The 27,445-nt window shown below is 42.1% G+C and overlaps 1 protein-coding gene across 2 annotated transcripts in view; it reads right to left on the reverse strand.

Annotated features, from left to right (window-relative positions):
* Positions 1-4,047: 4,047 nt before the first annotated feature.
* Positions 4,048-27,445, reverse strand: part of KCNK13 (potassium two pore domain channel subfamily K member 13) — a 145,481-nt gene continuing 122,083 nt past the window's right edge. Inside the window, exons 2-3 of one of the 2 annotated variants that reach the window (XM_039535094.1) lie at positions 16,685-17,573; positions 4,048-6,325 (exon numbers count right to left, since the gene is read on the reverse strand). In XM_039535094.1, the coding sequence (XP_039391028.1) occupies positions 6,310-6,325; positions 16,685-17,573 (905 nt within the window). In that variant the 3' untranslated portion in view covers positions 4,048-6,309. Of the gene's footprint in view, positions 6,326-13,337; positions 17,574-27,445 lie in introns of those variants that run through there. The other variant, XM_039535095.1, reaches the window with a different exon arrangement.

Below are 27,445 nucleotides of genomic sequence, written 5' to 3' on the forward strand. Positions count from 1 at the left end.
CGTCTCATGCCCTGAAGCATGAGAATTTAAAGCCCTTAAAATTTTATCCCATCTAACACAACTATTATTTATGTAAATGTCTAATATTTTTTAATCTTACTAAATTATTTGCCTGGATAATATGTGGGAGAGAGTTCTCTGGGTTACCTACACATTATGTAAGGAACATGCTATTTCCTTCTATTTGTTTTCAGTTTTTGCCTTTTAATTTCAAGGAGTGCTCCCTTGTTCTTTTCCTATGGGAATTTGCATGATTGGGTCTTCTACAATATTTTCTCCATTAATTTACAGACCTCTCTGATATCCCTTTTCACTATTCTCCTGTCCAAACTGTGGTCCTGAGGCCCTGCACTTCTTATATAAACAAAGCTCACACTGATTCAGTGAGTGGGATCTGTAAATAGTCCTACTGTTTTTAATCTCTCCTTGAATGTACCTCTTTGTGCTGAAGTCTATATAATTTTCATTGTCCTTCTTTGTCTCTGGACTTTTTGATTTCTGCAATGTACTTTTTGAGATGTGGTGACAAAAATATAACTGAGTAACCACAATGTGGTGGTATCACTGATCTATATAATGCAATAACAATAATTTCTGTATTGACACTCAGAGTCTTCTTCATGTAGTCTAGCATCTTAAACATTCTTTTGACTTATGTAGGATATTGAGCAGCTGTCTTCATTCAACTGCCCACAATGACACCCACCATAAAGCTGTTTCTTGACTGTTTACATATAATTCAGAATTTATTGTGGGTAGTTTAATGTTTTCTCTTTAATGTGCAGTACACTGCACTTGTCTCTGGTGCATTATATCTGCTACCATATTTCCTAATAACCCAGTGCTTCTGGAGAACCTCAAAATCCTCCAAGAGCCACACGGTGGCAGGTCGCAGAGATGTGCAAGAGGAACGGGAAGGGCAAAACGAGCCTCTCCATTCTGTCAAGGGCTGTCATGAAGTGAGCCACAGCTGCAGTCCTTGTGCTCGGTGAGTGCACAGACGGCAGGGGATTAGCACACCTAAAGTTGCTAGTCATCCCAAAAGTAGTACAGAGGATCATGGCCCCATTTCCTACACTGTATCTGGTCAAGAATGGTGTACATGGCACCCCTAAGGTGGTGTGGTAACAGGCTGGCTCCCACACAAAAGCCATGTACTCCCAAGAAGCATTCACTAGGATGTGGTCCAAAATATATGGTTGTAATAGTCTGATGGCTTTGCCCTTGAAATGAGGTGATTTCTGCTGTTAATAAATAAATGAATAAATAATAAATTGCTCACGTGAGTCTGGGGCTAGTGAAGAAGTGCCAGCTTGACACCTAAGGAGGAGCTGTGTTTGTCCATCCACAGAAGAGGCCCTGCTTGGGCAGCACGTGCACTCTTTCACATTATCTCACCAGTCTGCGCCAGCCCTCTTTTGGAGGAATAATCTCTATTGTAGAGAGAAGAATTTAAACTCACAGGCCAAAGTCAGAGCAAATTCAGCCGCTCTGAATTGGGTGCCATGCCTATTGAATACTTGGCCTCTCTGCTGAGACTGGCGACAGAGTGACAGTAATGTTGGTGGCTATGTAACACGAGCACCTATTTTTCTGGACACTGGACGGACATCATCAGCTCATGTCACATAAGCCGCCAACACCCAGCAGATGGCAGTGGCTTTTTTAGTATGGGATGTTATGAGATGAGGTAAAACCAGTGGCCTAGATAAGGGTATGGTCCCAGTCCTCGGAGGAGGTGACAACCCACAGCTCTCACTGCATTCCGTGCGAGTTTAGCATGCTCTGCTCCACACAGGATGGGCACTGAGGACCTTGCAGAAATGTGCTCTTCCTCTTTAACCAGCATTACCAGTGTATTTTTATATAGTATGGTTTGGCACAAAGCATGCTTACCCCTTAAAGCAGCGTTTCTCAACTGGGGTCCACAGACCCCTGGGGGGCCGCAAGAGTATTCCAGGGGGTCCGCAGGCCCACTGATCAACTCCTCCCCTTCCCTCCCTCAGGAGGGGTAGGGATGGAGCTGAGGTGGGGCCTGGGACTGAGCAGGGGGCTTTGGGTCTGCAAATATTTTTTAAATCAAAACAGGGGTCCTTGGGTTGCTAAAGTTTGAGAATCGGTGCCTTAATTGAAAACTGCAGAGTATTTCAATGAATTACAAAATGGCATGGAAACTCCGCGGGCTTGTTTGTGCACCTACTGAAGTTAATGGTAAAACTGTCATTTATTTTCAGTGGAAGCTACAGTGAGTCCTGAGGCCGTAATTCAGCAAAGCAATGAAGCACACACTTAAAGTTTAGCATGTACCTGAGTACTTTGCTGAATTGGGACCTCAGTTCTTAATTATAATTAGAAGCCTAGAATAATTAACAATCCAGAAGAGACTGCCATCTTAACTGCATTCATTGTAGCCCCTTCAGTATGGATGGGAAAGAACAGTCCTCAAGGGTCACTATCAGCTACACTCAATTATTTTTATGGTGGTTTTAGAGCTACTTTATTAGCAGAACAAGGATAATGGATCTTACCTCTCCACAACTGCAAGGGCAAGATTCTCTAATTGCCTCCCCAAAACAAAACCATCTGAGAGTTGGTGACCTAGCATATGTGCATACCTAGCTGATGATCTATCTCCACAGGGTTAAGAGAGGAGGAAATGTAATAGGAGTTGAAAACACTTGCCAGCTACAAGGGAAACAGGGGCGGCTCCAGGCCCCAGCACGCCAAGCATGTGCTTGGGGTGGCATGCCGCGGGGGGCGCTCTGCCGGTTGCTGGTAGGGCGACAGGAGGCTCCGGTGGACCTCCTGCATGCGTGACTGCGGAGGGTCCGCTGGTCCCGCAGCTCCAGTGGACCGCCCGCAGGCATGCCTGCGGGAGGTCCACCGGAGACGCCTGCTGCCCTACCGGCGACCGGCAGAGCGCCCCCCGCGGCATGCTGCCCTGCTTGGGGCGGCGAAATGTCTAGAGCCGCCCCTGAAGGGAAAGGGCTGCCTACAACTACCAGGTACAAAATGGCCGCCTTTGGTGTGGAGCTGCTAGTCACTCCCTGCTAACTAACAAGAGCGTGACTTACACAACTGGAGAGATCAGGGGTGACTAGTTTAATACAGAGGAAAGCATTCCTGGGGAAGTGCCTGCATTCCTATCTATCTGTGTGGAAGGGATATGAGGTTTATGGATGTCATTTTCAAAAGCACCTAGGCAATTCAGGAGGCTAAGTCTCATTTTCAAAAGTGACTGAGGCACTTCAGAGCTTAAGTGCCATTAACTTTCAATGAGACTTAGGCTCCTAAGCAACTTAGGTGCTTTGGAAATTTTACCTTGCAGTTGGAGCGTGGTGTGTTTGAGACAGTCCTTTGCTTTGATGTTAGGTTTCCACAATAAAAACAAATGCTTTTTGGACCCCAACTGCTCAGGGTTTAAAGTTCACCAGCCCAGCAGGATTACCAGCTCTGTGTATACAAGGGGGACTTTTGCTGGCACATTTGGGGAAGGCACTTGAAAATGCAGCCCTGGAAACCTCCAGGTTTGCCTTGCATTCAAATGGAGAACTGCAATTCTCTGGGCTAAATTGTGCCCTAATTTACACCCTGTGCAACCCCATTGACTGTAATGGGGGTGAGTGGAGTGTTCACTGGGATGGTAATCGTCTCTGCTACCTTGCAAAGGCAAATGAATGCTGCTGTGTAGCACTGCAGTACCACCTCTGTCAGCAGCATCCAGTACACATACGGTGACAGTGACAAAAGGCAAAACAGGCTCCATGGTTGCCATGCTATGGCGTCTGCCAGGGCAATCCAGGTGAAAAAGGGCGCAAAATGATTGTCTGCCGTTGCTTTCACGGAGGAAAGATTGAGTTACGACATTTACCCAGAATCACCCGCGACACTGTTTTTGCCCCATCATGCATTGGGATCTCAACCCAGAATTCCAATGGGCGGGGGAGACTGCGGGAACTATGGGATAGCTACGGGATAGCTACCCACAGTGCAACGCTCCGGAAATCGACGCTAGCCTCGGTACATGGACGCACACCGCCGAATTAATGTGCTTAGTGTGGCCACGTGCACTTGACTTTATACAATCTGTTTTAAAAAACCGGTTTCTGTAAAATTGGAATAATCCCGTAGTGTAGACATACCCTGTGATGCCACAGGTGTAACTAAGAGTGAGCCTTGGCTCACTGGGCCCTAATCTGCCTTGCATTAGCTATTATTAATAACTATTTGTATTATAGTAGTATGTAGACCCCCCATTTAGGACTGGGGCCTCCTTAAACTAGGTGCTGTTTACATCCTGCTGCTATGTAGCAGTACAAATGTATTCACATTCACGGAGCCCGAGGGACAGACACCTCCAGTACATTGAAATACTATCATGAAAATGCATTTAATACATTTAATAAATATTTAACTCTCCCAGGTGCTGTGACTAATCAAGGCAGTTTACCATTAACAGGTATTGGTTGAACTTTCCTTGGGATGTGTATTTAGCAGAGAATCAAAGGGCATTTTTACCCCCATTTCTTTTCCCCATGAGCCGTCTGACGTCCTGTATAACACAGGCCATAGCACGTCCCCAAAATAATGCCTAGGGTGTAGCTTTTTAAAAAAATCCAAACTTGATTTAAAAATTGTCAGTGATGGAAAATCCTCCATGACTCTCAGTAAATTGTTCCAATGGTTAATTACTCTCACTGTTAAAAACGTATTTTTTATGTTCAGTCTGAATTTGTCTAGCTTCAGCTTCTAGCTGTTGGATCATCTTATACCTTTTCTCATCCCCCACACAGATCCACAGTTAAAAAAAAATCAACAGTCTGAAGCCTCAAGACCACTTACAGGCAAAGAGCTTATTGAAAAAGCTTTTAGTCACAAAGGGACATAGCAGTCCTCTACTGCAGTGTCCTTTCCAATCAGGTTAAAGAGTAGGGAGAGATAATTACACTTAAAATTACACTCAACAGGCAAAGTTAAATTAAACATTGAACATAAACATATTGTTGATGGAGAGTGACATTCTGCTCTGCTCTCACATGACTTGTTTTTAGGGCTTTATCTTTAGAACAGAAATCGTTGGTGTGAAGAAACATCCATGTATCTTCCAGATACAGAAATCTCCTATTTGACTTTTCCACTAAGTTCACCCTCCTTTCCAGCATTTAATGTGCAGTTATTTAAAAAACAAAATGACTCTATAAAATGGCATTATGGAGTTCCATGTTTGGGTCTCAGTGAATGTAGTTCACATTTGCTGGATTTACAAGCACAAACTGCAAACTCACTCCAGAGAGTTGAAAGTCTGGCTGAGCCTTTCTGGCACATGCATCAGCACCAGTGAGCCAGGAGAAATTTTTTCAATACATCATTTTTTAATGAAAAAATCATTTTTGGGACCCTATTCATAAAATACATTGAAAAATTTGATTAATAGTTTTGGTTAAAAATATTTTTTTAAAGAGTCTAAATGTTTCATTTTGACCATTTCAAAACATTTTGTTTCAACATTTTGATTTGAAACAGCATTTCAATTTAAAATTTGGCCAGTTAAAAAACAAAACAACCAAGCCCCCCTCACTCCCCAAACAATGAAAAGATTTTAAAAAAAAACACCTGAAAGAGCTGAATTGAAAAGAAGAACTTGGGGGAAAAAACATTTTGAGTCGACCAAAACATTTCAGTCTACTGGAAACAAAATTTTTGCAAGTTTTTGTATTTGACGGAAAAAGAAAATTGGTTTGGTTCAAATCAAACCAGATTTCCCTCCCAGATTATTTGGTTCGGCCCTCAAACTGAAAATTCCATTATTTGCTCAGCTCTAATCACCAGTAATAAAGATTTTACAACTGGAACTTATTGTCATTAACTAGTCTGTTGATGCACAAGCTAGAACAGAATCTAGCTCATTCTTGTAGCAATAGCCATTGGTCAGTGGATACTGACATCTGTCACATCACAGCCTTATTTACATGGTGTCAAAATTAAACCAGAGCTTTTGCAAATATGGTGATTTATTTCAGCTGTTCTCTTGAATAGGTAAGTTTAAGTACCCCCCACCTCAAGCCTGCTACAGCCAAATAAGGGAATGGAGATTCCAGTGCAAATAGCAAAAAAGTTGATTGGAATAATAATAAAACCCTGTCAGATTAAAGGGATCCTAATTTAACAATGTTAGACTATTGCAACAGTCCTCACCCTCATTTACAAGGATTACCAGTTCTGTGACATATTGGTAGAAGGACAAATATCTTCGTGTCAATGTGGAACAAATTCTTGATCCAAAGACAATTACGGGTAGTTACAAAATCACTACATACCAGCAGACCTACCAAGGGAAGGGAAAAAAAAGCACAGTAAGAATGCCATATTGTTGCTGTCATTACAAGTGGGAAAGAATATTCAATTTCAAACAGACAATGGCTGAAAAACTGCTACAGTAACAGCTATACCATCTACATCAGAGACACCCCTTTCATATAATCACTTCTTTTGACCACAACTATACTTTACTGGGCGAAGTGGACCACTGTTAAAACCAGCCAGGCCTATGCTGCTGTTAACAATACCTGCATTATCTAAGCCATTTTGTTCCATTCTTTCAAGGATAATAAACTACTCGCCATAGCACTAGGAGGCTAGGAAAAAGCCTTAATTTGTCAAAGTTGTTGAAACGTACCAAATTATTGGCCACAAAATCCTTTTTTCTCATGATGATAATAGTTTAGAAGACCCAGGTGCTACAAAAGGACCAGCTTTAATTTAAAAGATGGGTTTTTCCCAGAACTAAGCCCTATTATTTTGTAGCCCAGACTTAGATCTCAGGGTATTTATGCTCAGGCGAAGCTCATCAACAGGGAGTGAGCAAGGTCTATTTAGCATCTGAACAGCTGCCAGTGAGGGCAAACCACAATGGCCAGTAGAGTTCTTTGCTTCTGTGGATTATTTTAAAGTGAATTTAGTTCTTGTGAAAGGTGCTGGAGGAAGAGCCCAACAAGAAAGCTCCCATTGGTTTCAGTGGGAGCAAAATTAGTCCCCAGCCTAGTCTGAACCCAAAACTTCAGTACACACATGCAGACCCAGTGCAGGGTTCTGCAGCTTGCCTGCCAAAGTGCCTAAACCCCATTCTGGAGGGAACACCTGTAGGGGCAAGAGAGGGAATTTAGGCTGACTGACCTTTTCAGTCCTTGCCTTCTCTAATAAAACTGCCAACAAAGATGCTAATGAGGGACAGGGACACCTGTCTGCTAAGCACTAGACTGAAAACAAGCCTTCTCATTTTCTACAGACAGCTCTATCTTAGAGTTGCACTGGTGTCCAAATGTGAAGGACAAAGGGAAAATCCTGTTCTCTCCTCTGTGGTGTCACAGTATGGCCAGGATTTCAGTGTGGGGAGAGAATGCATAGGTGCCACGCACCCCCTAGCACTGGATTCCCAGCTCTAAGGGAGCTTCCTGCATAGCTGCATACCAAGCAGTTTGGTGGTGAGGTGGGCAGGGACTGGTGGATCTTCTGGATGTTCCGTGCCCCCCCTCCCCATGCAGTGTGGGTGCAGGGAGCCTGGGGATGGCAGCCACAGGGCTGCTATGACGACCAGAGTGGTTTCATGTTCATTACATAGACTGGGAGAAGATGAGCCCTATTCTCAATAGCCCCACCCTCCTCAAAGCTCACTAATAACAGCTCCACTACTCAGGCAGTGAACTGATTCCTGGAATTTGGGCCTAAATGTGCAAATTTAAGTATTCCGGTTCTTTATTTTTAACTGGAATTGACCATTCAGAAAACCTTTCCCTATCAGCCAGCAGAAGGAGAACCCCGTTGCTGAATTCTTCATGTTAGAAAAAGGGAGAGCAATTTAGCAGCACAAAATATAAACATTTTTCTAAGAATGTCATTTTTGTTTTATTTTCTCCACGTGCATAATTTTCATTTCAGTGTAACAGAGAAATGTTAAGTATCTCCAGTGCAGACTACAAACAGAAACCCTGTGTGTTGTCTGATTGCTTAAAAGACTGTGAAAGAGAGATGCACTTTTATCAAGGCATTTCAAAGATAAAGTTTGAAAACTGGGCCACCTTGAGTCTGTTTCTCTTACCTCTGCTCAGACATACAAGCAGACTTACTAAGAAAGCCATGGTGAATCTAAATAATGGCACATATCTGATATAAAAGGCGAGGCTGTCTATTCTGCTCTTATGAAACTTTCTCTTTATAAAAAGCTAGGAAGACCATGTAAGAAACAAAAAGATTTTATTTTAAACAAGTACCACTGGTATGTCATTCAAATCCTTGTAAGCACATTTATCCTGCAAATGTATTGCAAATAATTCCAGCTGAACAGAACTTTTAAAAAATATTATAACAGAATGATAGAAAGCCCAAATAAAAAATGGCTTATCTATTCCATTCCCTATATATGCTTTATATTGATTAGTTTAAAATGTCTGAAATGACAAGACTTTTATCTTCTATTTGGTCTATATACTGCAAGTGGGCCTACAGACATTACTCTCTGCTTTGCTGCAGTGGGAAACTTCTGATTACGTGGATCTACAGCATCCTGGGGCTTGATGCTGCAAATTCTTACTCCCCCACACCTGATCCTCTTCCTGTTGAAGCAAATAGCGATTTTGCCATCGGCTTCACTAGGAACAGGATCAGGCCCTTAAGACAATGGGTCTACCCATGTGAGTAATGGCTTTACAGGAATGGGACCTTTGCTCTTCAAATGAAATGTAATCTTTCAGGCGGTAAGCATGAAGTAGGTGAGGCAAAAGAATGCAATTGAATATAAAGGCAATGCTACCAAGAAAGAGCTGGAAAAAGGAGTGGGGGGGTGCATTCCGATTGTGCAGTGCAGGCAATGCACCATAGTGGATCCCTCAAACAGACAGTATACAGATACAGTTTAACAGTATTTGCTGCCCAAATGAAAAGCCTCAGGTTAATGATGCTTCATAGCTTCAAATATAACTGCACAAATGAATTTTCACTCCTTGGAGAAGCCTGGGAATCTGTGGGGAACACAGCACTTCCCTGGACTATAATTATGCTGACAAGAGATGAGAACTAAGGTCCCTTTAACCACTATGTTGCTATCTCAACAAAGACAGTGATATTTGCAGACTGTATTTCCCTTTGTACAGGCACTGAAGGTGAGTGAGACCAAAAAATGCAATATCCTCCACCTTGAAATGAGCTTTCAAAGGGAATGTAATCAGCCTGCCTGAAAGCTCTCACCCCATACTGTAATCTGCTTCTCCCAACAAATTAAATATGAAAAATAAAACCATCCTGCTCCTGATGGCCAGGGCCCCACCTTCTGCTTGCTATTCAATTTCTAGATATCTCAAATGCAATTAAAATTGGAGGAGGGCAAGATTAACTGAATGAAACAGTAACTCATGCTATTTTGGTCCAGGTGAAACCTTCACTACAAAAGGCTTTTAAATAAATGACTCCAGCACTGCAACACTTGAAAGCGTTGGTCCAAATAGTCAGTGGCATTGCCAGGTCAAGTTAGACTTAAAATTTAAGTTTTGGCTGGAATTTTTGAAAGTGCCTAAGAGAATTAGAGGTCCAACTCCCACTGAAAGTCAATGAGATTTACTCAGCTAATTGATTTAGTAGGAGTTAGATGCCTTTGAAAATCCAAATCCCACCCTTTGTAAATACAGGGTGAGAGCCTCAGCTGGTGTAAACTAATAGAACTCCACTGATACCTACTTATGTCAGCAGAGGATCCAGGCCACAAAGTTTTAGGAAACCCCAAATCAATCAAAAAATGTCAAAGAACTATTGTTTGGTTAATTCTAGTGACAACTAGTTTTTGGCTGGCATTCAGTGTGTATAACCCTAACACTGCAGCACTATGCTAGAGCACAAGAACCAAAAGAGTGAAAATGGTTAGATATTAGCTAGTGTTGTTTTCACTTCCCAAGCTGAGTGAACTGCAAAAAACTAAACTACCAGAATAATAATGAAAAGGAAATTAAATTGTTAAATCTCTTCCAGTTTTAGGCTCTGATCCTGCAGTTCACTGTGTAATCCATTGCCTTCAGTCATACTACATATGGGTTCAAGACCTGACAATTGCAGGGTCAGAGCCTCACTTTTGTAAGGTTCTCTTAAGTGGCACATGTATTTTTTAAAATGTATGATCCAAATTCTGTTCTCCCCAGTGCAAATCCACTGCAGCAATGGTGAAGCACCAGTGTAAACGAGAGCAGAATTTTGACCTAAGGGCTGAGACATACAAAGCTATCTAAGCGATTTAGAGGCCCCGCTCCCATTAAAATTAAAAGGAATTAGGCATCCAAATCTCCTATGTGGCTTTGAAAATCTCAGCTCTGATTTTTAACCTGAGAGTGTCCTTTTAATTCTTCATTGCTATTTTAAAATTGCATTTACCTCAAAACACTCTGTGGTAGCCTAGAAACAATTTGGCTCACAAGAGAGGTATTTGGCACCTCTATGCTAAGTTCCGGGCTTTGGCACATTGACGCTGATGTTTGCAAGCAGTTCTAAGCCCTCACCAGTACCATTGATGAAGTATAAATATGCCCTGTTGTAGCTGAGGGTTTCACTGTCCAGTGCTATTAATGTAACAACTATTGTAGTATCATTGAAAAGGGGACTGAGTTTTTTCTTTTCAATTCCTTGAATTTCATCTGTCTACAGATGTTTTCTCTAACAATCCTTCTCTTCTTAGAATCAGACATGCCAAAAGTCATTGTTCAGCAAGACTTCTAAAGCCTAGGAAACAGCATAAATTGGCAGAGACAGTAAATGCACTAGCCCTTCATCTCTGGGATCTGGATTCAAATCTGGACTGGGGTGACTAGATAAAATGAGTGTGATAGTCCCATCTTAATACATAATGGGCATTTGATCAGATCAAAAAACTACTATATATATGTATACCCCAAATTAAAAAACATAGTAAAAGAACCAAAAAAGAGCCACCGTGGCTAAACAACAAAATAAAAGAGGCAAAAAGGCATCCTTTAAAAAGTGGAAGTTAAGTCCTAATGAGGAAAATAGAAAGGAGCATAAGCTCTGGCAAATGAAGTGCAAAAATATAAAAGGAAGGCCAAAAAAGAATTTGAAGAACAACTAGCCAAAGACTCAAAAAGTAATAGCAACAACATCAGAAGCAGGAAGCCTACTAACAACCAGTGGGGCCACTGGACGATTCAGACACTCAAGAACGATAAGGCTATTGTGGAGAAACTAAATGAATTCTTTGCATCAGTCTTCATGGTTGAGAATGTGAGGGAGATTCCCAGACCTGAGCCATTCTTTTTAGGTGACAAATCTGAGGAACTGTCCCAGATTGAAGTGTCATTAGAGGAGGTTTTGGAACAAATTGGTAAACTAAACAGTAATAAGTCACCAGGATCAGATGGTAATCACCCAAGAGTTCTGAACCAGTATCAGAGGGGTAGCCTTGTTAGTCTGGATCTGTAAAAGCAGCAGAGTCCTGTGCTTAGCAAAGACTAACAGATGTATTGGAGCATGAGCTTTCGTGGGTGAATACCCACTTTGTCAGATGCATGTAGTGGAAATTTCCAGGGGCAGGTATATATATGCAAGCAAGAAGCAGGCTAGAGATAACGAGGTTAGTTCAATCAGGGAGGATGAGGCCCTCTTCTAGCAGTTGAGGTGTGAAAACCAAGGGAGGAGAAACTGCTTTTGTAGTTGGCTAGCCAGTCACAGTCTTTGTTTAATCCTGAGCTGATGGTGTCAAATTTGCAGATGAACAGAAGCTCAGCAGTTTCTCTTTGAAGTCTGGTCCTGAAGTTTTTTTGCTGCAGGATGGCTACCTTTAAATCTGCTATTGTGTGTCCAGGGAGATTGAAGTGTTCTCCTACAGGTTTTTGTATATTGCCATTCCTAATATCTGAGTTCTGAAGGAACTCAAATGTGAAATTGCAGGACAACTAACAGCTTCTGTAACAAATGACTGGAGGATAGCTAATGTGACACCAATTTTTAAAAAGGGCTCCAGAAGTGACCTGGAAATTACAGGCTGGTAAGCCAGACTTCAGTACCAGGAAAACTGGTTGAAATTATAGTAAAGAACAAAATTGTCAGACACATAGATGAACATAATTTCTTGGGGAAGAGTCAACATCGTTTTTGTAAAGGGAAATCATGCCTCACCAATCTACTAGAATTCCTTGAGGGGGTCAACAAACACGCACACAAGGGGGATATAGTGTTTTTAGATTTTCAAAAAGCCTTTGACAAGGCCCCTCACTAAAGGCTCTTAAGCAATGTGAGCAGTCATGGGATAAGAGGGAAGGTTCTCTCATGGATTGTTAATGGTTAAAAGACAGGAAACAAACAGTAGGAATAAATGCTCAGTTTTCACACTGGAGAGAGGTAAATAGTGGTGTCCCCCAGGGATTTGTACTGGGACCAGCACTGTTCAACATATTCATAAATGATCTGGAAAAATGGGTAAACAGTGAGATGGCAAAATTTGCAGATGAAACAAAATTACTCAAGATAGTAAAGTCCAAAGCAGACTGCAAAGAGTTACAAAAGGATCTGGTAAGACTGGGTGACTGGGCAGCAAAATTGCAGATGAAATTCAATGTTGATAAATGCAACGTAATGCACATTGGAAAACATAATCCCAGCTATACATACAAAATGATGGAATCTACATTAGCTGTTACCACTCAATAAAGAGATCTTGGAGTCATTGTGGATAGTTCTCTGAAAACATCCACTCAATGTGCAGCGACAGTCAAATAAGCTAACAAAATGTTAGGAACCATTAGAAAATGGATAGATAATAAAACAGAAAATATAATAATGCCACTACATAAATTACTTGACATGCCCACACTTTGAATACTTAATGCAGTTCTGGTTGCCCCATCTCAAAAAAAGATAGATTAGAACTGGAAAAGGTACAGAGCAAGACAACAAAAATGATCAGGGGTATGGAACAGCTTCCATATGAGACGATATTAAAAGCTTTTCAGCTTGGCAAAGAGGTGACTAAGGGGGGATATGATAGTAGTCTATAAAATCATGAATGGTGTGGAGAAAAAGTATTCTTTGCTCCTTCATGTAACACAAGAACCAGGGGTCACCCAATGAAATTAATAGGCAGCAGGTTTAAAACAAACAAAAGGAAGTATTTCTTCTCACAACGCACAGTCAACCTGTGGAACTTGTACTATAACAGGGTTCGAAAAAGAATTACATAGCTTCATGGAGGATAGGTCCATCAATGACTGTTAGCCAAGATGGTCAGGGATACTACATCATGCTCTGAGTGTCCCTACCCTCTAACTGCCAGAAACTGGGAGTGGACAACAGAGGATGGATCACTTGATGATTGCCTGTTCTGTTTATTCCCTCTGGAGCACCTGGCATTGGCCACTGTCGGAAGACAGGATAGTGGGCTAGATGGACCATTTATCTGACCCAGTATGGGCATGCCTTGCTTTCACGACCATGACATTTTCTCATTGTTTTTTAAGGGTGGTAAAGATTCCTTTTTGAGAATGAATAACTGGAGCTAAGTGTCACAGAATAAGATTCCTTAGCAAAAAAGAAACACAGCAATTGTCACATACTTGGGGAACATTGGAAACAATCCAATGGCCAGTTTAGTGATCTGCCACTTGGATACACCATATTCTATGAGCTAAATAACCACTGCCATACTCTCATTCAACTCTACAGATTGTAATACTTTACCAGTCTCCTCTACCATACAACTCTCATATTCTTTTTCTGTTTCCTTTCCCATCACTGCTGTCTAAGACGTGTATGTCTATAAACAGAAGCTATTTCGTTTCTAATTTAGATACCACATTATGTCTAAACTATCTTGTCTGTGTTTCATTTAGATTGTTAGCTCCTTGAGGCAGAGATCTGGCCTTTCTCTAGGTTTACATAACACTGACCAGTGAATGGAATAATGGCATTCAATAAATAATACATTGTTTGCTTATATATTTACAGTCACATTGTGCCTTTGTTTTTACTCGGTTGAGAAAGAGAATAAGTGGAGTAAAGTCTCCCCTCTTCCCCATCTTGCTCAGCAGAGTAAGACCTACCTGGCTCTTGGGTCTGGCTCTTGTGTCAAGCAAGACCCATGATCTCCAGATGGTCTGACCTATGAGCAAGTGGGTGGGGAGGGGATGGAGAAGATAGGGAGTTGCAAGAGCTTTCCCTGCCCCACTCACTGGCAAGAATAGCTGGCCAGGCACAAGGGGAGAAGCAAGCTGCATCCTTTCAAGGGCCACACTTACTTTACCTCTTCTGAGGGCTGCACCTGAAGGCCTGAACTAGCCCTAAACCATTTCTGATCATTTACAACATCAGAATTGCTTCCATGGTGGTGAATTCCATGAAGAGAGGCACTGAACAGAGGCATCAGTGAAAGAATCCAGAAAGCGACAGCCTACATAGAACTATTTTCTTTACATCCAAGTATCTTAACATGCAATAATAATCAGAAGAGGAAATTCAGAAAATAACGCATGGCAATGTAATGGAGCTGGGTATTATCTTCTAAAATCCCATTGTAACCAATGGAGATGCCATCTGTAAAAAATGGAGTGAGATCAGAATCATGCTCACCAACTTCAAACAGAGCTACTACTTGTGTAAGGAAGATGAGCAGGACTTGGCCTTGGATTTGGATTCTTTAGCTGTGGAATCCTACAAACAGCTTACTATTCTTTACAATGTAATTGTTAAATAGACAGTGCTGATGTGCAATAGCGTAGGACCAATATGTTGGTTTTGTTTTTAAAGTGTTGAATTACAAAACCCTATATGAGATGTCATCATAATATTTTTAAATTCAGTTTGTATTTAAAGTATGTAAGTATTCCCCAGCAGTGTTATGAATCCAGACACAAGAGCAATTGGCGAGGGAGAAGAACCAGAATATGAAAGGGATTCCTAACAGAAATGAAGCAGACCAGTCCACCTACATTGTTCCACATAAATGAAATGAAAAAAAGAAATTGCATAAATGGTGAAAAGTGTATTAGATATTTAAAATGTCTTTAAATTGTAATAATCTAAATGGTATTATGGGTACCGCAAGTAAGACTTTGTTTAACTCTATGAGCCTATATCCAATTCCCTTGACTTCAATAGACACTAGAACAGGCCCTATGTCACCAAATTCTGCTCATTTACTTCCACATACCCTCACTGACTTTAATAGCATGGATGTAAAGGAAACAGAATTTGGCTTAGAATTTTTACTTAGCAATATCCTTTAAATTTAATCCCTTATTTCTACTGTTACCTAATGCAAAATGCCACCCTATATCCATAACTTATCTAATTTCCTGTTTCCATGTTTTTCTGACCATTAATACAGTTCTTATTTAGGTCTTCAGCCAGTTCATAATGAGCACTCAGATCCTTTCATTTAGCAAAATGGTGAGTTATAAATTTTCCATTTTCTTAATCAAAACCCTATCATTATCATCACCAAAGACCAGAAAACAGGAAGAGTATGATACTTACACAAATGTTAAAAAAGGACACTGTCAAAAGTGTTTTTCATCATTTCTTACATTTCTTGTGCTAATGGTTACTTGTAATAATGCCTTGAAATGTTGCAGTTGCAATCTGTTTCTGCAATGAAACCTGTTCATTGTGTAAACATTCTTATTAAATGTTCATGTTATGTCAGTGCTCATTGACTGCAATCAGGCGGGGGCACTGTACACACAGTATTAGAAACAGTCTCTGTTTGTTACTGTAGGGTTGCTCATGAGATATGTCTATCCATATTTAATATTTTTTCTAAAGAAAATTTCATTGATTCAATTTTGAGAGGAAAAGTTAACTTAGCAAGTATTAAATGTACTTTGCAAATGCACAAAAGAAAGCAAAAGTAGGTCTAATTTTGACTCTACCATTTTTGACAATGTTCTTCTAAGGGGAAGACTAAATTACATTCTCAGGATCAACTTCTGCTCTTAGTTACACCAGTGTAACAGCAGAGTAATTCTACTGACTCTGATGAAATTACTCCAGATTTATACCACTGTATCTGACAGCAGGATTTGGCTTTACCGAAATAGCTGTTTTGAGAATCTGGAATCTGTTTTGAGAAGTTAGATTTAGAGAGAAATTATTTGATTTTCACTCACTTAAATCAGGAGTGAAAGAGTATAGATGGTGCAGAGAAAGGCTTATAATGGTTCCTCTTTTGGTTTCAGATAGGCTACATTCAGAAACCAGGTCTAAAAAGAATGGTACAAAAAACAAACAAACAAAAACCCCAATACCAACTTTGAACTAAATATCAGTTCAATACAGAATTTCAGTCCAGTGTTGTGAAAGGTGATTTTTCCCAAGGCCATCAATTCCTTATTCCTGAAACTGAACTTAACATAAATACAGGAACAACAGGCCATAAAAAATTGGTGTTGGGGTTACATTATATTTAGTTTGAAATTTATCCTTCAGTGACCTGTTTAGGGAGCAAATGGAAGGGAAGAAAGGAAGATAGAGATCTGAGTAGTGCAAAGAACAACAGATATTAACTGACAGCCCCTCTCCCAAAAGTGAGAGACCTTCTAACAAAAGGTGTTCTGCTCATTTAGCTCTGCTTCTCTGATGACATTCATTCCCTAGTTACTTCTGTACTTGTTGATGCATTTCCCATCATTCTGATTTTTTTTACCTATCCACGCTTGTCTCTGCCAGCCTGTTATTCATAATTGCTAGGGCTCCTACCCCGCCAGAGAATCCATTATGTTTAGAACTAGAGTTCAACTGCCTTGGGTAGCCATTGGCAGTTTCTGACAGCTGTTTCTGCATGATGGCCAGTGACACTTTGTTGGAGGCTAAGAAATCTTTCATGGAGATCATCTCGCCAGACAGCCGGCGTCCATCTGTGTCGCTCTCATTGATGCCATCAGTCTCAATGGAGATGTTCCGCCGGCTCCGCACATTCCCTGGCATCACAACATTCCTCCGTGACCTAAAGAATTTTCTTTGGCATCTGGGGCAGCACCTGCAATCCAGCTTCTTTAATATCCAGTTTATGGACTGTTTGATAACAATCGAGATCACATTAAATAAGGAATAGATACAGCAAACCCCCATGAGTATGAAGACAAAGTTGCCAAATCGGTAAAGGCCTTGGCTTTCATACTGGGCATTTTGGCTACTGACCAGGTCACCAAAACCAATAGTGCTGAAGGCCACGAAGCAAAAGTAAAGTGAGTCAAAGTAACTCCACCCTTCAATCGGTGTGTACATTGCAGAGGCACAACAGGAAATGATGAGTGATGCTACACATAAAATGAGCATGACATAGTACACGGATGGCTTCCACCCTGCCAAGCTGTCCACCTCAGAGTTCCCTGAGCCTCGCCGGCTGTCATGAGGGAGGACCCCTTTTCTCCTCAGCTGTCTCTCATGGCAGGATTTCATGATGTAGGCTATGACCGTGATCAAGCGCTCCAGGAACAGGTTAAAGAATAAAATGGTCCCTGCACATCCTATAAGGCCATAAAATATCAGAAAAATTTTTCCTCCAACGGTGGCTGGGGTGGTCATGCCGAACCCTGGAAGACAAAACAGAAGAGTTGAGTAAAAATAACCCCTTAGCTACAGCATCAAGGGTTTTGCCACATGCAAGCCAAAACAACCGGCAGGAAATCACTATGGCTTCTATTAGCTTTGAAAGAGTAGCGGGGAATTCTCTCCAAGTTCTACATGCTTATGACCCACATTATTCCAGTGCTAAAAGTAAGCAGAGATCACAAAAGTAGAGTGGGCGCACTTCCCCCTAATTAGAAATGAAATGAAATAAATGGAAGCAAATAAATTTGAAGAAAGAGCTGTTTAACTGAGGATCTGAGCTGCTGTCTGCTGTAGAGCTCACTTTACCACAACCCTGTTTCAGAGCTAATCCTATGAATTTCTACGCTGACCTCTTCTCCCACTCTGTTCTGCTTCATTGGCCTGAAGTCTATAAAAAGTCCAGTGAAGTCTATAAAAAAATTCCCATTTACTTCAATAGTCAATGAATGGATTAATCCTCACGGTCAGACCTATGTTGACGCATTACCAGATTTTCCCTTCTTTCCCACTTGCCCAGGCTCTGCTCCACAGTTCAGATCTGTGCTGGAGCATTACAGAGCATCCCTGTTTTCCTGTCCTCTGCTGTGTTGCTTTCCAACTCAGATATGTTTTGCAACTTTGCAAATATTCCCACATGGATTTTTTTTTCTTTCCAGTCTGAAAATACCATTTTTGCTTGGGGTTAATATTTATTGAAAAGACAAAATTGCTGTAAATGGGATGTTTATAAAGAATCAAAATGAATAAATTTGTCTTAAATATGATGGGCATATTAGAGGTAATATACATGTTGAATATGTTTGCTGTAGTTTGAACAGGGTCTAGAGAAGCTGAACAAGTGATTAATTAACTGTCCAATTAAGTTAAAGCAGTCTTGCTGAGAGAACAAAAAAAATAGCACATTAAATAAGACAAACATCTGCATTTGTTCTCCTCTGTCTGTAAATGCAGGATATTAACTGCATGAAATAAAGGAACTAGAGAACTGGATATAAGGGAAATGTATTCAGTATTTCGAAGTGCATTGCTTTTGTGCTGGGAGAGACAAATACAGGATGGGGAGCTGGGAACATCCCTTCCAGCCTGCTGTTTTTACATCTACAGCAGGCTGAAAGGGATGGGGGTCATCTGTAGATACACAGCAGACCAAATCGCAAGTGGAGAGGAAGATGGTTAGGGTTAGGATGCCCAGGGTAATTCCCATAGGGTACAGCAAAACCTGTGGCTGGCCCTAGGTAGTTAAGGCAGATTATTCTAAATTGTGTCAATGTTAGTGATGCGGCGTAACATCTGCTAGAGGCTTAATCCCATACCCATTTAAAACAATGTGAATTTTGCCATTGACTTTGTGGCTAGAGCCTGAGCCCAAACCCATAAAATTCATATCCATTGTCATTTAAAATTCCTATCTGAGTCCACATTTCCATAGGTGGAAGCCTAGCAGTAAAGGTTCTACAAAGACACCCAAACAGTCAAGACAGGATATCCATTATGAATTGTAAATAATGGAAAACACAGGACATTAAATCAGAAAGCCAGTGAGCCCAGTCTCTATTCCTTTTCCTTTTTTCTTTCCCAGTGGGGGCTCAATTTTGACTTTTTGGAGAAAGAAAATGCTTTTTTTTTTCTTTCTACTTATAAATCTCAAAATGTGTTAATCGAAACTAATGATAATTTAATGTAGTGCTAGATTGGAAAACCTAAAAGCACTGTACAGTACAGATATTAATCTAAACCTAACAATATTGTCTTTTGGGGGTTGTGGAAAAACTAAACTGTAGGCTGCTAGCTGCACTGCTAAATCAGTATACTAAATGGCTTGTATATCCATTCATGAAGAAATATTTTGGGCCACACTGATCCCTGGTGTCACTCTATGGACTTCAGTGCATGATTCTATTTAAAGATACTGTCATGCAAACAGCCTAGCTGGTCGCTGCAAATACTCTATGATGTGAAATTGCTTCCTTTTTCTCTCTTGTTTTTTCTTTAGTGTGACGTCAGGGGTAGTGTGGATCATTCAGTGACTAAAGAGCAAATCAATAGAACTTATGTCTAAGTAAAAGTACCCATGCTTGTATACTCTGCTAACACAGCAGCTCTTTGCCAAAAATCAATCTCTTTGCTAGACCAGAAAAAGTTCTAAAACCAAAACTTCCTCTTCCAATCAAACAGCAACAAAACAGCACTGCTGCCTGTCATCTGCTTTCATATACATTCTCCCTAAAACTTCAAAGTGTCTAGGTGGGGAACCTATTGTACCTGTGAACAAAATAAAAAAAGACCATCTAGTGTCTAACCTCCCTTTGCTAAGCAAGCTAACTGAGAACCTAGCAACAGCAACCTATGTCACCATCTGTCAGCTTCAGGTATCCTGGATAGAACTGATTGGAAAATGTTTTTTTCCTCCTGCAGCAGAAAATTTCTACTTTTAGGCAAATATATATATATATATATATATATATATATATATATATATTTTCAGCTACCAACTGAAATACTGCTGCAGTGCCTCATGCTCCCAAGTCTCCTATATGGGCTGGGCTCCCTGGTTGGACTACATCTCCCATGATGCACCGCATGCTCCCTTTTTTTGGCGAGGGAAGGTAGTACATCTTAGGAGATAGAGTCCTACCAGGGAGCCTGGCACACAGAGCAGAATGGGAGCATGTGGCACCCGAACTACAACTCACATTCACATTCTAAGCATCTAATCATTCACACATTGTATCTACATGTTTTTTGGCAGGTGCAACTCAGGTGCATATATCAGAAAACGTATCTCAAAATGTTGTTATTGGTCAATGTGGTGCACAAATATGCATTCTCATTTTGTGAGTAGACTTCGGCCTACTTGCTTGAAAAATGTGCCGGGGTGAAAGTAACTTAAAGGACTTCCCGGTACGCCGGAGTCCTGAGTGTGGGCATGACCTCAACCAGAAGAGGTGCGACCTTTCAAGATTTAAAGGCCCTGGGGCTCCGGTTGTGGCTGGGAGCCCCAGGGCCTTTAAATCACCCCAGAGCTCCCAGCTGCAGAGGTGGCTGGGAACCCCGGGGCTCAGGGGTGAATTAAAAGGCCCAGGGCTCCAGCCGCCGCGGAGCTCCGGGCCCTTTAAATCATCGCGGGAGCCCTGCTGTCACTACCCTGGGGCAGAAGGGGTAGTGGTGTCAGGGCTCCATTGGTGACTTAAAGGGCCCGGGGCTCCAGCCACTGCGGGGAGCCCTTGGCCCTTTAAATCCCTGCCCGAGCCCAGCTGCAGGAGCCCTGGGGCCCTGGCAGCGATTTAAAGGGCCAGAGGCTCCGGCCGCTGTGGGGAGCCCCAGGCCCTTTAAAGCGCTACCGGAGCTCTGGCAGTGGGGCTCGGGCGGCGCTTCAAAGGGCCTGGGGCTCCCTGCAGGGGCAGGAGCGCTGGGCCCTTTAAATCTCCACCCTAGCCCAGCTACCAGAGCTTCGGTGGTGATTTAAAGGGCCTGGGGCTCCCCACAGCAGCTGGAGCCCTGAGCCCTTTAAATCACCACCAGATAAGCTGGTCTAGTCTGGCACGGCATACCAGCTCTTGCTGGTACGCCATACAGGACCGTACTGGCTTACTTTCACCTCTGAAAATGTGGTCCTAGAAGTTACATGACTAGATACAATTACCATTCTCCTGTTCCTCACCTTGGAGTAGTTAATAGCATGGACACAAAAGTGAACATTAGGGATCTCAGTTGGATTGAGATTGGGGACTTTGGTTGGAGCCTGAGTGAACAGGACTGGGATCTATTTCAGGTGGAAAAGAGACACCAAGCAGTCCAAATTTAGACTGAAAAGGGTGATTCAACAGGAGAAGGGAAACAGCTACATGAATAACTAGAACAGCAGGCTGGAGTGGTAGCGAAAGAGCAAGAAGCGAAGCCTCAGACTGAGAAAGGAATGAAGAGAATGATACTGTGTGAGGAAATAAAAACAGTGGGCAATACATGAAAAGAATATATTTATGTGAGGCAGAAATAAAAGGAAGAGAATTTCAGAATAAAAAAAGCATTACATGTAATAATGGATGAAGATATTTATGATATGAGTGGAGGATGTTGAAATCCGAATGATTAATACATTTTACTTTGAAAGTTGCTTTGTGACAGATGTCTTGAAACCCACTTATTGATGGACAAAATACACAGAAAGGCTACAGAAGACAGAATTATGTGTAATCAAGTGGAAATCAGTTGGGTTGGGGGTGGGGGAATTACATGTTTTTAAGATATTGAAGAATATTCTATTCCCTCAATCCACAGTTGCCTGGATATGGCTAGGTATTGTTGATATTGCTAGAAATGCATGACACAAAGGTTTCCAGTGAGAGTGAAGAAAGATTGTAGTATCAACGAGTTTTCTCACTTTAACTCAATTTCTGTTTGTGCAAGAGCAAGGTTTAGAAATGACTCTCATGAGCTGAGAGTTCACACAGAGTAAGCATCTGTGATCTGACAATATTGTAGGTATCTTTTGAAAAAGGATCTGCCATATGTGGAAGGAAGTATCAATCTGCTGATAGAGAAAATCTGTGTCTTCCACAGGCTTGTGACCTTTCTGTAGAGTCTGTTTTCTCTTGTGACAGAGATTTACTTTTACATGAATGAAGTCTCTGGCCCATTTGGTGTAGAAATAGATTTCTCTGTCTAAATCAATACACTACTCTGCTGTTAAATCTGCATCTAAAACAACTGAAAAATTAGTACAAACAGAAGTGAAAGTATTTCCATTCATCTTCTTCAAAACCGTTCTGAGGCCAGTTAAATGCAAAGGTCATTAAACAAAGCCATACACAAATACCCAGTTTTAGTAATTAGAACACAAGTGTAAACAGTACTGTATAACATCAAAATCAGGTAACCACGGAGGGGTTTGGTTATGAAAAGGAGAAGAAAATCAACATTAAGTCAGACCTGTTGTTTTCTCTTCACAGATTTAAGCAGATAGTTCTGTATATTGAACCGCTACTTCCAATATTCCATTTGGATGTAACAAGTCCTTGTTACAGCCTCACAATCTCTACTTCAGGATGTAGTTATTACAGTGCCATCAAGTATCCCTGTCCTGGGCACGAGCTCAGTGTGCAAAGCCATCATCTCATCTCTCCCTCTTGGAAGTTAGATACAGGAAGAATCAGGTGTGAAATATGGTGTGAAATTCTTGCCCCATTGAATTCATCAGTAGGACCAAGATTTCACCTATGGTTCTCGTTCCATGAAGTGTAGACCATTTCCCATCTGTTCTTCTTTTGACACAGCTGATCCCTTGTTGTTCTTAACAGTCTAGAGCAGTGCTTCTCAAAGTCGGGACGCCACTTGTTCAGGGAAAGCCCCTGGCGGGCCGGTTTGTTTACCTGCTGCGTCCGCAGGTTTGGCCAATAGCGGGAAGCGGTGCGGGCTGAGGGATGTGCTGGCTGCCCTTCCCGCAGCCCCCATTGGCCTGGAGCGGCGGACCGCAGCCAGTAGGAGCCGTGATCGGCCGAACCTGCGGACGCAGCAGGTAAACAAACCGGCGCGGACTGCCAGGGGCTTTCCCTGAACAAGCGGCGGACCAGCTTGGAGAAGCACTGGTCTAGAGGATATTCTTCACCTTGGCTTTCTGTCTTACCCATCTGCTTCCTATCCTTTTAGTCTTCTGATATCATGGTTTGCTATCTAGCTTTTAGATGGAGCTGGTCTGGAATTTTCCAGTGGAATTGATTTTTTGCTGGAAAACACAGCTTCTGCAAAATTGAAATTTTAAATTTTGCTGAAAAAAATTGATTTTCTGTCAGGAAAATGTAAATGAAATTTCATTTCAGGTTGGTTTGACCTGAATTGGAATATTTTGGGGTTTTGAACTGACCAAAAAATTAATTTCAAATTAGTCAACAAAAACTTAAAATAAATATCCCTATCAGCACATTGTTTTATGGGAGTTGTTCTTTGGGCCCTCATTCTCTCATATGGGCCAGGCTCCCTAGAGACTACAGCTCCCATACTACAAAGTGAATTTCCCTCTGACGGAGCTGCATAATGTATCATGGGAGTCACATGACTCTGGCTGCGTTATGGGTGATGTAGTTTGACTAGGGAGCCTGGCTAATAGGGACATAGAATCATAGAATCTTAGAACATCAGGGTTGGAAGGGACCTCAGGAGGTCATCTAGTCCAACCCCCTGCTCAAAGCAGAACCAGTCCCCAACTAAATCATCCCAGCCAGGGCTTTGTCAAGCCTGACCTTAAAAACCTCTAAGTAAGGAGATTTCTTCTTTAGTCATCTGGTGCACTTCTGCCAAGTTCAGCTGAATCTTCCAAAGCCAAGACCTACCCATTAAGGCTGGGTAATTACCTCTCACCACAAACAGTGGCAATTTAGCAGCCTGTCCATTGAGCTCCACCTTAACATCAATAGTGCCCAACATGGGCACAGCTTCTCCCGTATACGTCTTCAGAACAGTTTTTGTTGCCTTAAGCGGAAGATGCTGTAGCTTTTCTTTATACACAGTCTCGGAGCCCAGCGAGACGGCTGCACTGGTGTCCAGTTCCATGCGTATAGGTTTGCCATCCAACAACGGGGTTACCCAGTATTCATGTGAGCCCACTGCCAAAGACAAAACATGCAGTGGCACTTCCTCTTGCAATGAGGTGTCACCTTGATTATCCTGGGTCTGCTCTAGGGTATGCAGGGTTCCTCTTTTTGTCGGCCAGACCACAGGCCTCTTTTTCTTTTGTTTACAGGCACACTCAATGTGTCCCTTTTTGCCACAGTGTCGACACACCAGGTCCTTACACCAGCATTCTGATGCCTGGTGACCCGGCTTACCACAGCGGTAACATTCCAGAGTCTGCACAGTTTGTACGTAGGTTCTTGTGACACTTTTTGCACCTTAGGCGATGCACCGATGTATTGTGCCTCCCTTGTAGCCAGTTCCATGGAGACAGCAATATCAACAGCCTTCTGTAAGGTAAGCTGAGCCTCTGTCAGTAGGCGCTTCCGTATAGCTTCACTGTAGAGGCCACACACTAACCTGTCACGCAGGGCATCATTTAACATCTCCTTAAATTCACAGTATTCTGCTAGTTTTTTAAAAATTGCTACAAATTGTACAACTGTTTCATCTTCTTTTTGGTCTCTTTTGTGGAACCTATATCTTTCAGCAATTACCAGTGGTTTTGGGGAAAAATGGGACCCCAGGATTTCCACAATGTCACTGTAAGTTTTAGTCTCAGGCTTAACAGGGTGTAGTAAGCTGCGTAGCAGGGAGTAGGTTTTAGCCCCTACAACACTTAAGAATATTGGCACCTTCTTCTCTTCTGTAATGTCATTTGCAATAACAAAAAGCTCAAAACGCTCAGTATACACATGCCATTGCACTATATTCTCATCAAAAGGTTCCAGTGGCCTGGCCAGAGTAGTCATGATTTTTAGTTTCACTTTCACAGCCAGTGCAAACAAGCAGTTTTTGTTTGTTTATTTGTTCTTTATCTTGACTTCTACTTCCTTCTGTTGCTGGGGCAGCACTGGGATCCCACTCTTCTCGCCACTTGTTGTATCCTTGGGGGCAGCCAGTTTAGGAAGAAATCATTTGAGGCCAGATAGCAGACAGCTAACAAAGCTACCATTTATTTACAGACATGGAACTCACCTAACTGGCCAAAGCTGGCTGGGCTATCCCCTAATAATCTAACTCAGTTGCCACAGGAACAAAAAACATGACAACCAAATACACAACAAGTGTCATCAAACCTTGCAGAGGGTGCAGTCCATGCCATCCTCCAGATCATTAAAGAAGATATTGAACAAACAGGACCGACCCTTGGGGCACTCTGCTTGATATTGGATGCCAACTGGACATGGAGCCATTGATCACTACCCATTGAGCCCGACAATCTAGCCAGCTTTCTATCCACCTTATAGTCCATTCATCCAGCCCATACTTCTAAGCTCCTGAACTACAACTCCTATGAGGCAAATATACCACTCTGGGAAAATGTAGTTTAAGATTGAACTGACTCAAAATGAAGCATTCCAGCTCCATTCAAGAAACCAAATGAAACGACTGGCCTGGAGTACCCGCTGCAGTTTACCCCGAAGAGCTGGAAGAGGCCTGGAGATCTCAGGTACAAAACCCTGGGGAGGCAGGAAATAGCCCAGGGGCAGCCACGGAGCAGCCAGCTGCAGAGCCCAGCATGGCTCAGTCGGCGTGTTGTGGCTGGATCCCCGCTGACACAGGCCCTGGGCTGGGACGTGGTGGAGTAAGGTGGGCCCGCATCCCCCTGCCACCCCACCCTGGGTGGCTGACCCCCTACACAGTGCAAGGAGGCTCTAGCCCAGGACAGGAGCTCCCTTACCACTCACCTTTGGAGACTGTTTGTTGGCTGCCTGAGCTCCGACCCGGCCAAAGCCAGCCCTGAAAGACTGTTTGTTTGCTGGTTGCCTGAGCTCCGCCCAGGCCAAAGCCAGCCCTGAAAGACTGTTTGCTTGCTGGCACCCTGAGCCTACACAAGCCCAGGCCCAGCTCACCTGGAGACTGTTTTGTTTACTGGCTGCCTGAGCTCCACCCAGGCCATAGCCAGCCCTGACAGACTGTAGTTAAGGGCTGACTACCTGAGCTACCCAGTCCAGGCTAAAGCCTGGTATTGACTATTTACCACAAAAGGCCCTATTGGGGGCTTTTGCCTGTCTTACAGACTCTGGTCCTGACCCCACAGGACTAGCCTGAGTGGCCTCCCTCTGATCGGGAGAGTGAGGGAGCATTACAGATGTTTTTCTTTTTGCACTCTAATGTTAAACATTGAATATGGTTTGCTGAATATTCATCCTGATTTATGATTTCACTCTACTAGGGCTAATTTTTCAGGGAGCTGCAATGAGTTTTACCTCTCATTAAAGTCAATGAGAGTTTTACTAGAGCACCACATAACTCTTACAAAAGTCCATTCTGCATGGGCTCCTTCAGGAAGTTTTGCCTGAGAGCTAAGCTTCTGGTTTAAGAGCCGATATTTCAGATTTTACTTTAGAAGTATTGTCAAGGAAAACAGCATTAATTAAAGAGCAGAATGATGAAATATTCTAGTAAACCACAGTGTTAGGATAATGTCATCATGTCGCATGTGCTTCACCCATTTCCTGAACAATGGGACTGAATGTGACCAAAGAAAAGCAAGTAGCTTGTGACTCTCAATTTTAGCATGATCACAAGGTTTGATGAGCATCAGGAAATGCTTCCCTAATAGAAAACCCTATTGTATGGACTGGCATAAGGTTGACATTGACTAATGTGATATCAAGATATTCTTCTCAGTCAAAACAGTAAGTTATATTTATCATGAAAAATAAAGAGAGAACAAATTTCAATTTTCTATAACAATTCATCCAATCTACACAAAGGAAATAGACCTATCAATTTCACCCCTCAACATGTTGTAGTTTCTGTGAAAATGGGGTCCAAAGAAAAAGTCAGACACTATACAAATTTTAGTCACATGGCCCTTTTAAAAACAGTCAGAGCAAACATCAGATGATGTCCCCCTTTCTACAAACTGCTATAGAAAAATCAAGTAGTGCATACATTTCAATAAATATTTAAAATGAAAAAGTAACACAACCCAGAATGTTTATAGGCATTTTCACCTTTCTGAAAATGGAAATTCTAATGCATCCATCCCAACATACTGTTACTGTGCCACCATAAGGCCAGGGGAATAGTATGTGATGCAAATTGTGGTCATTTGGTCAGAGGTAGCCTCTTACAGTCTGTCCATAAGGAGCTGATTTTAATATTCAAAGTGCTCTGAAATCCACCTGCCTAGGGAGACTGTCTTGAACAATCACAACAGGGCCTAGAGTAGAAT

The sequence above is a fragment of the Mauremys reevesii genome, linkage group 4, assembly GCF_016161935.1.
Source record: "Mauremys reevesii isolate NIE-2019 linkage group 4, ASM1616193v1, whole genome shotgun sequence".
Taxonomy (NCBI): domain Eukaryota; kingdom Metazoa; phylum Chordata; order Testudines; family Geoemydidae; genus Mauremys; species Mauremys reevesii.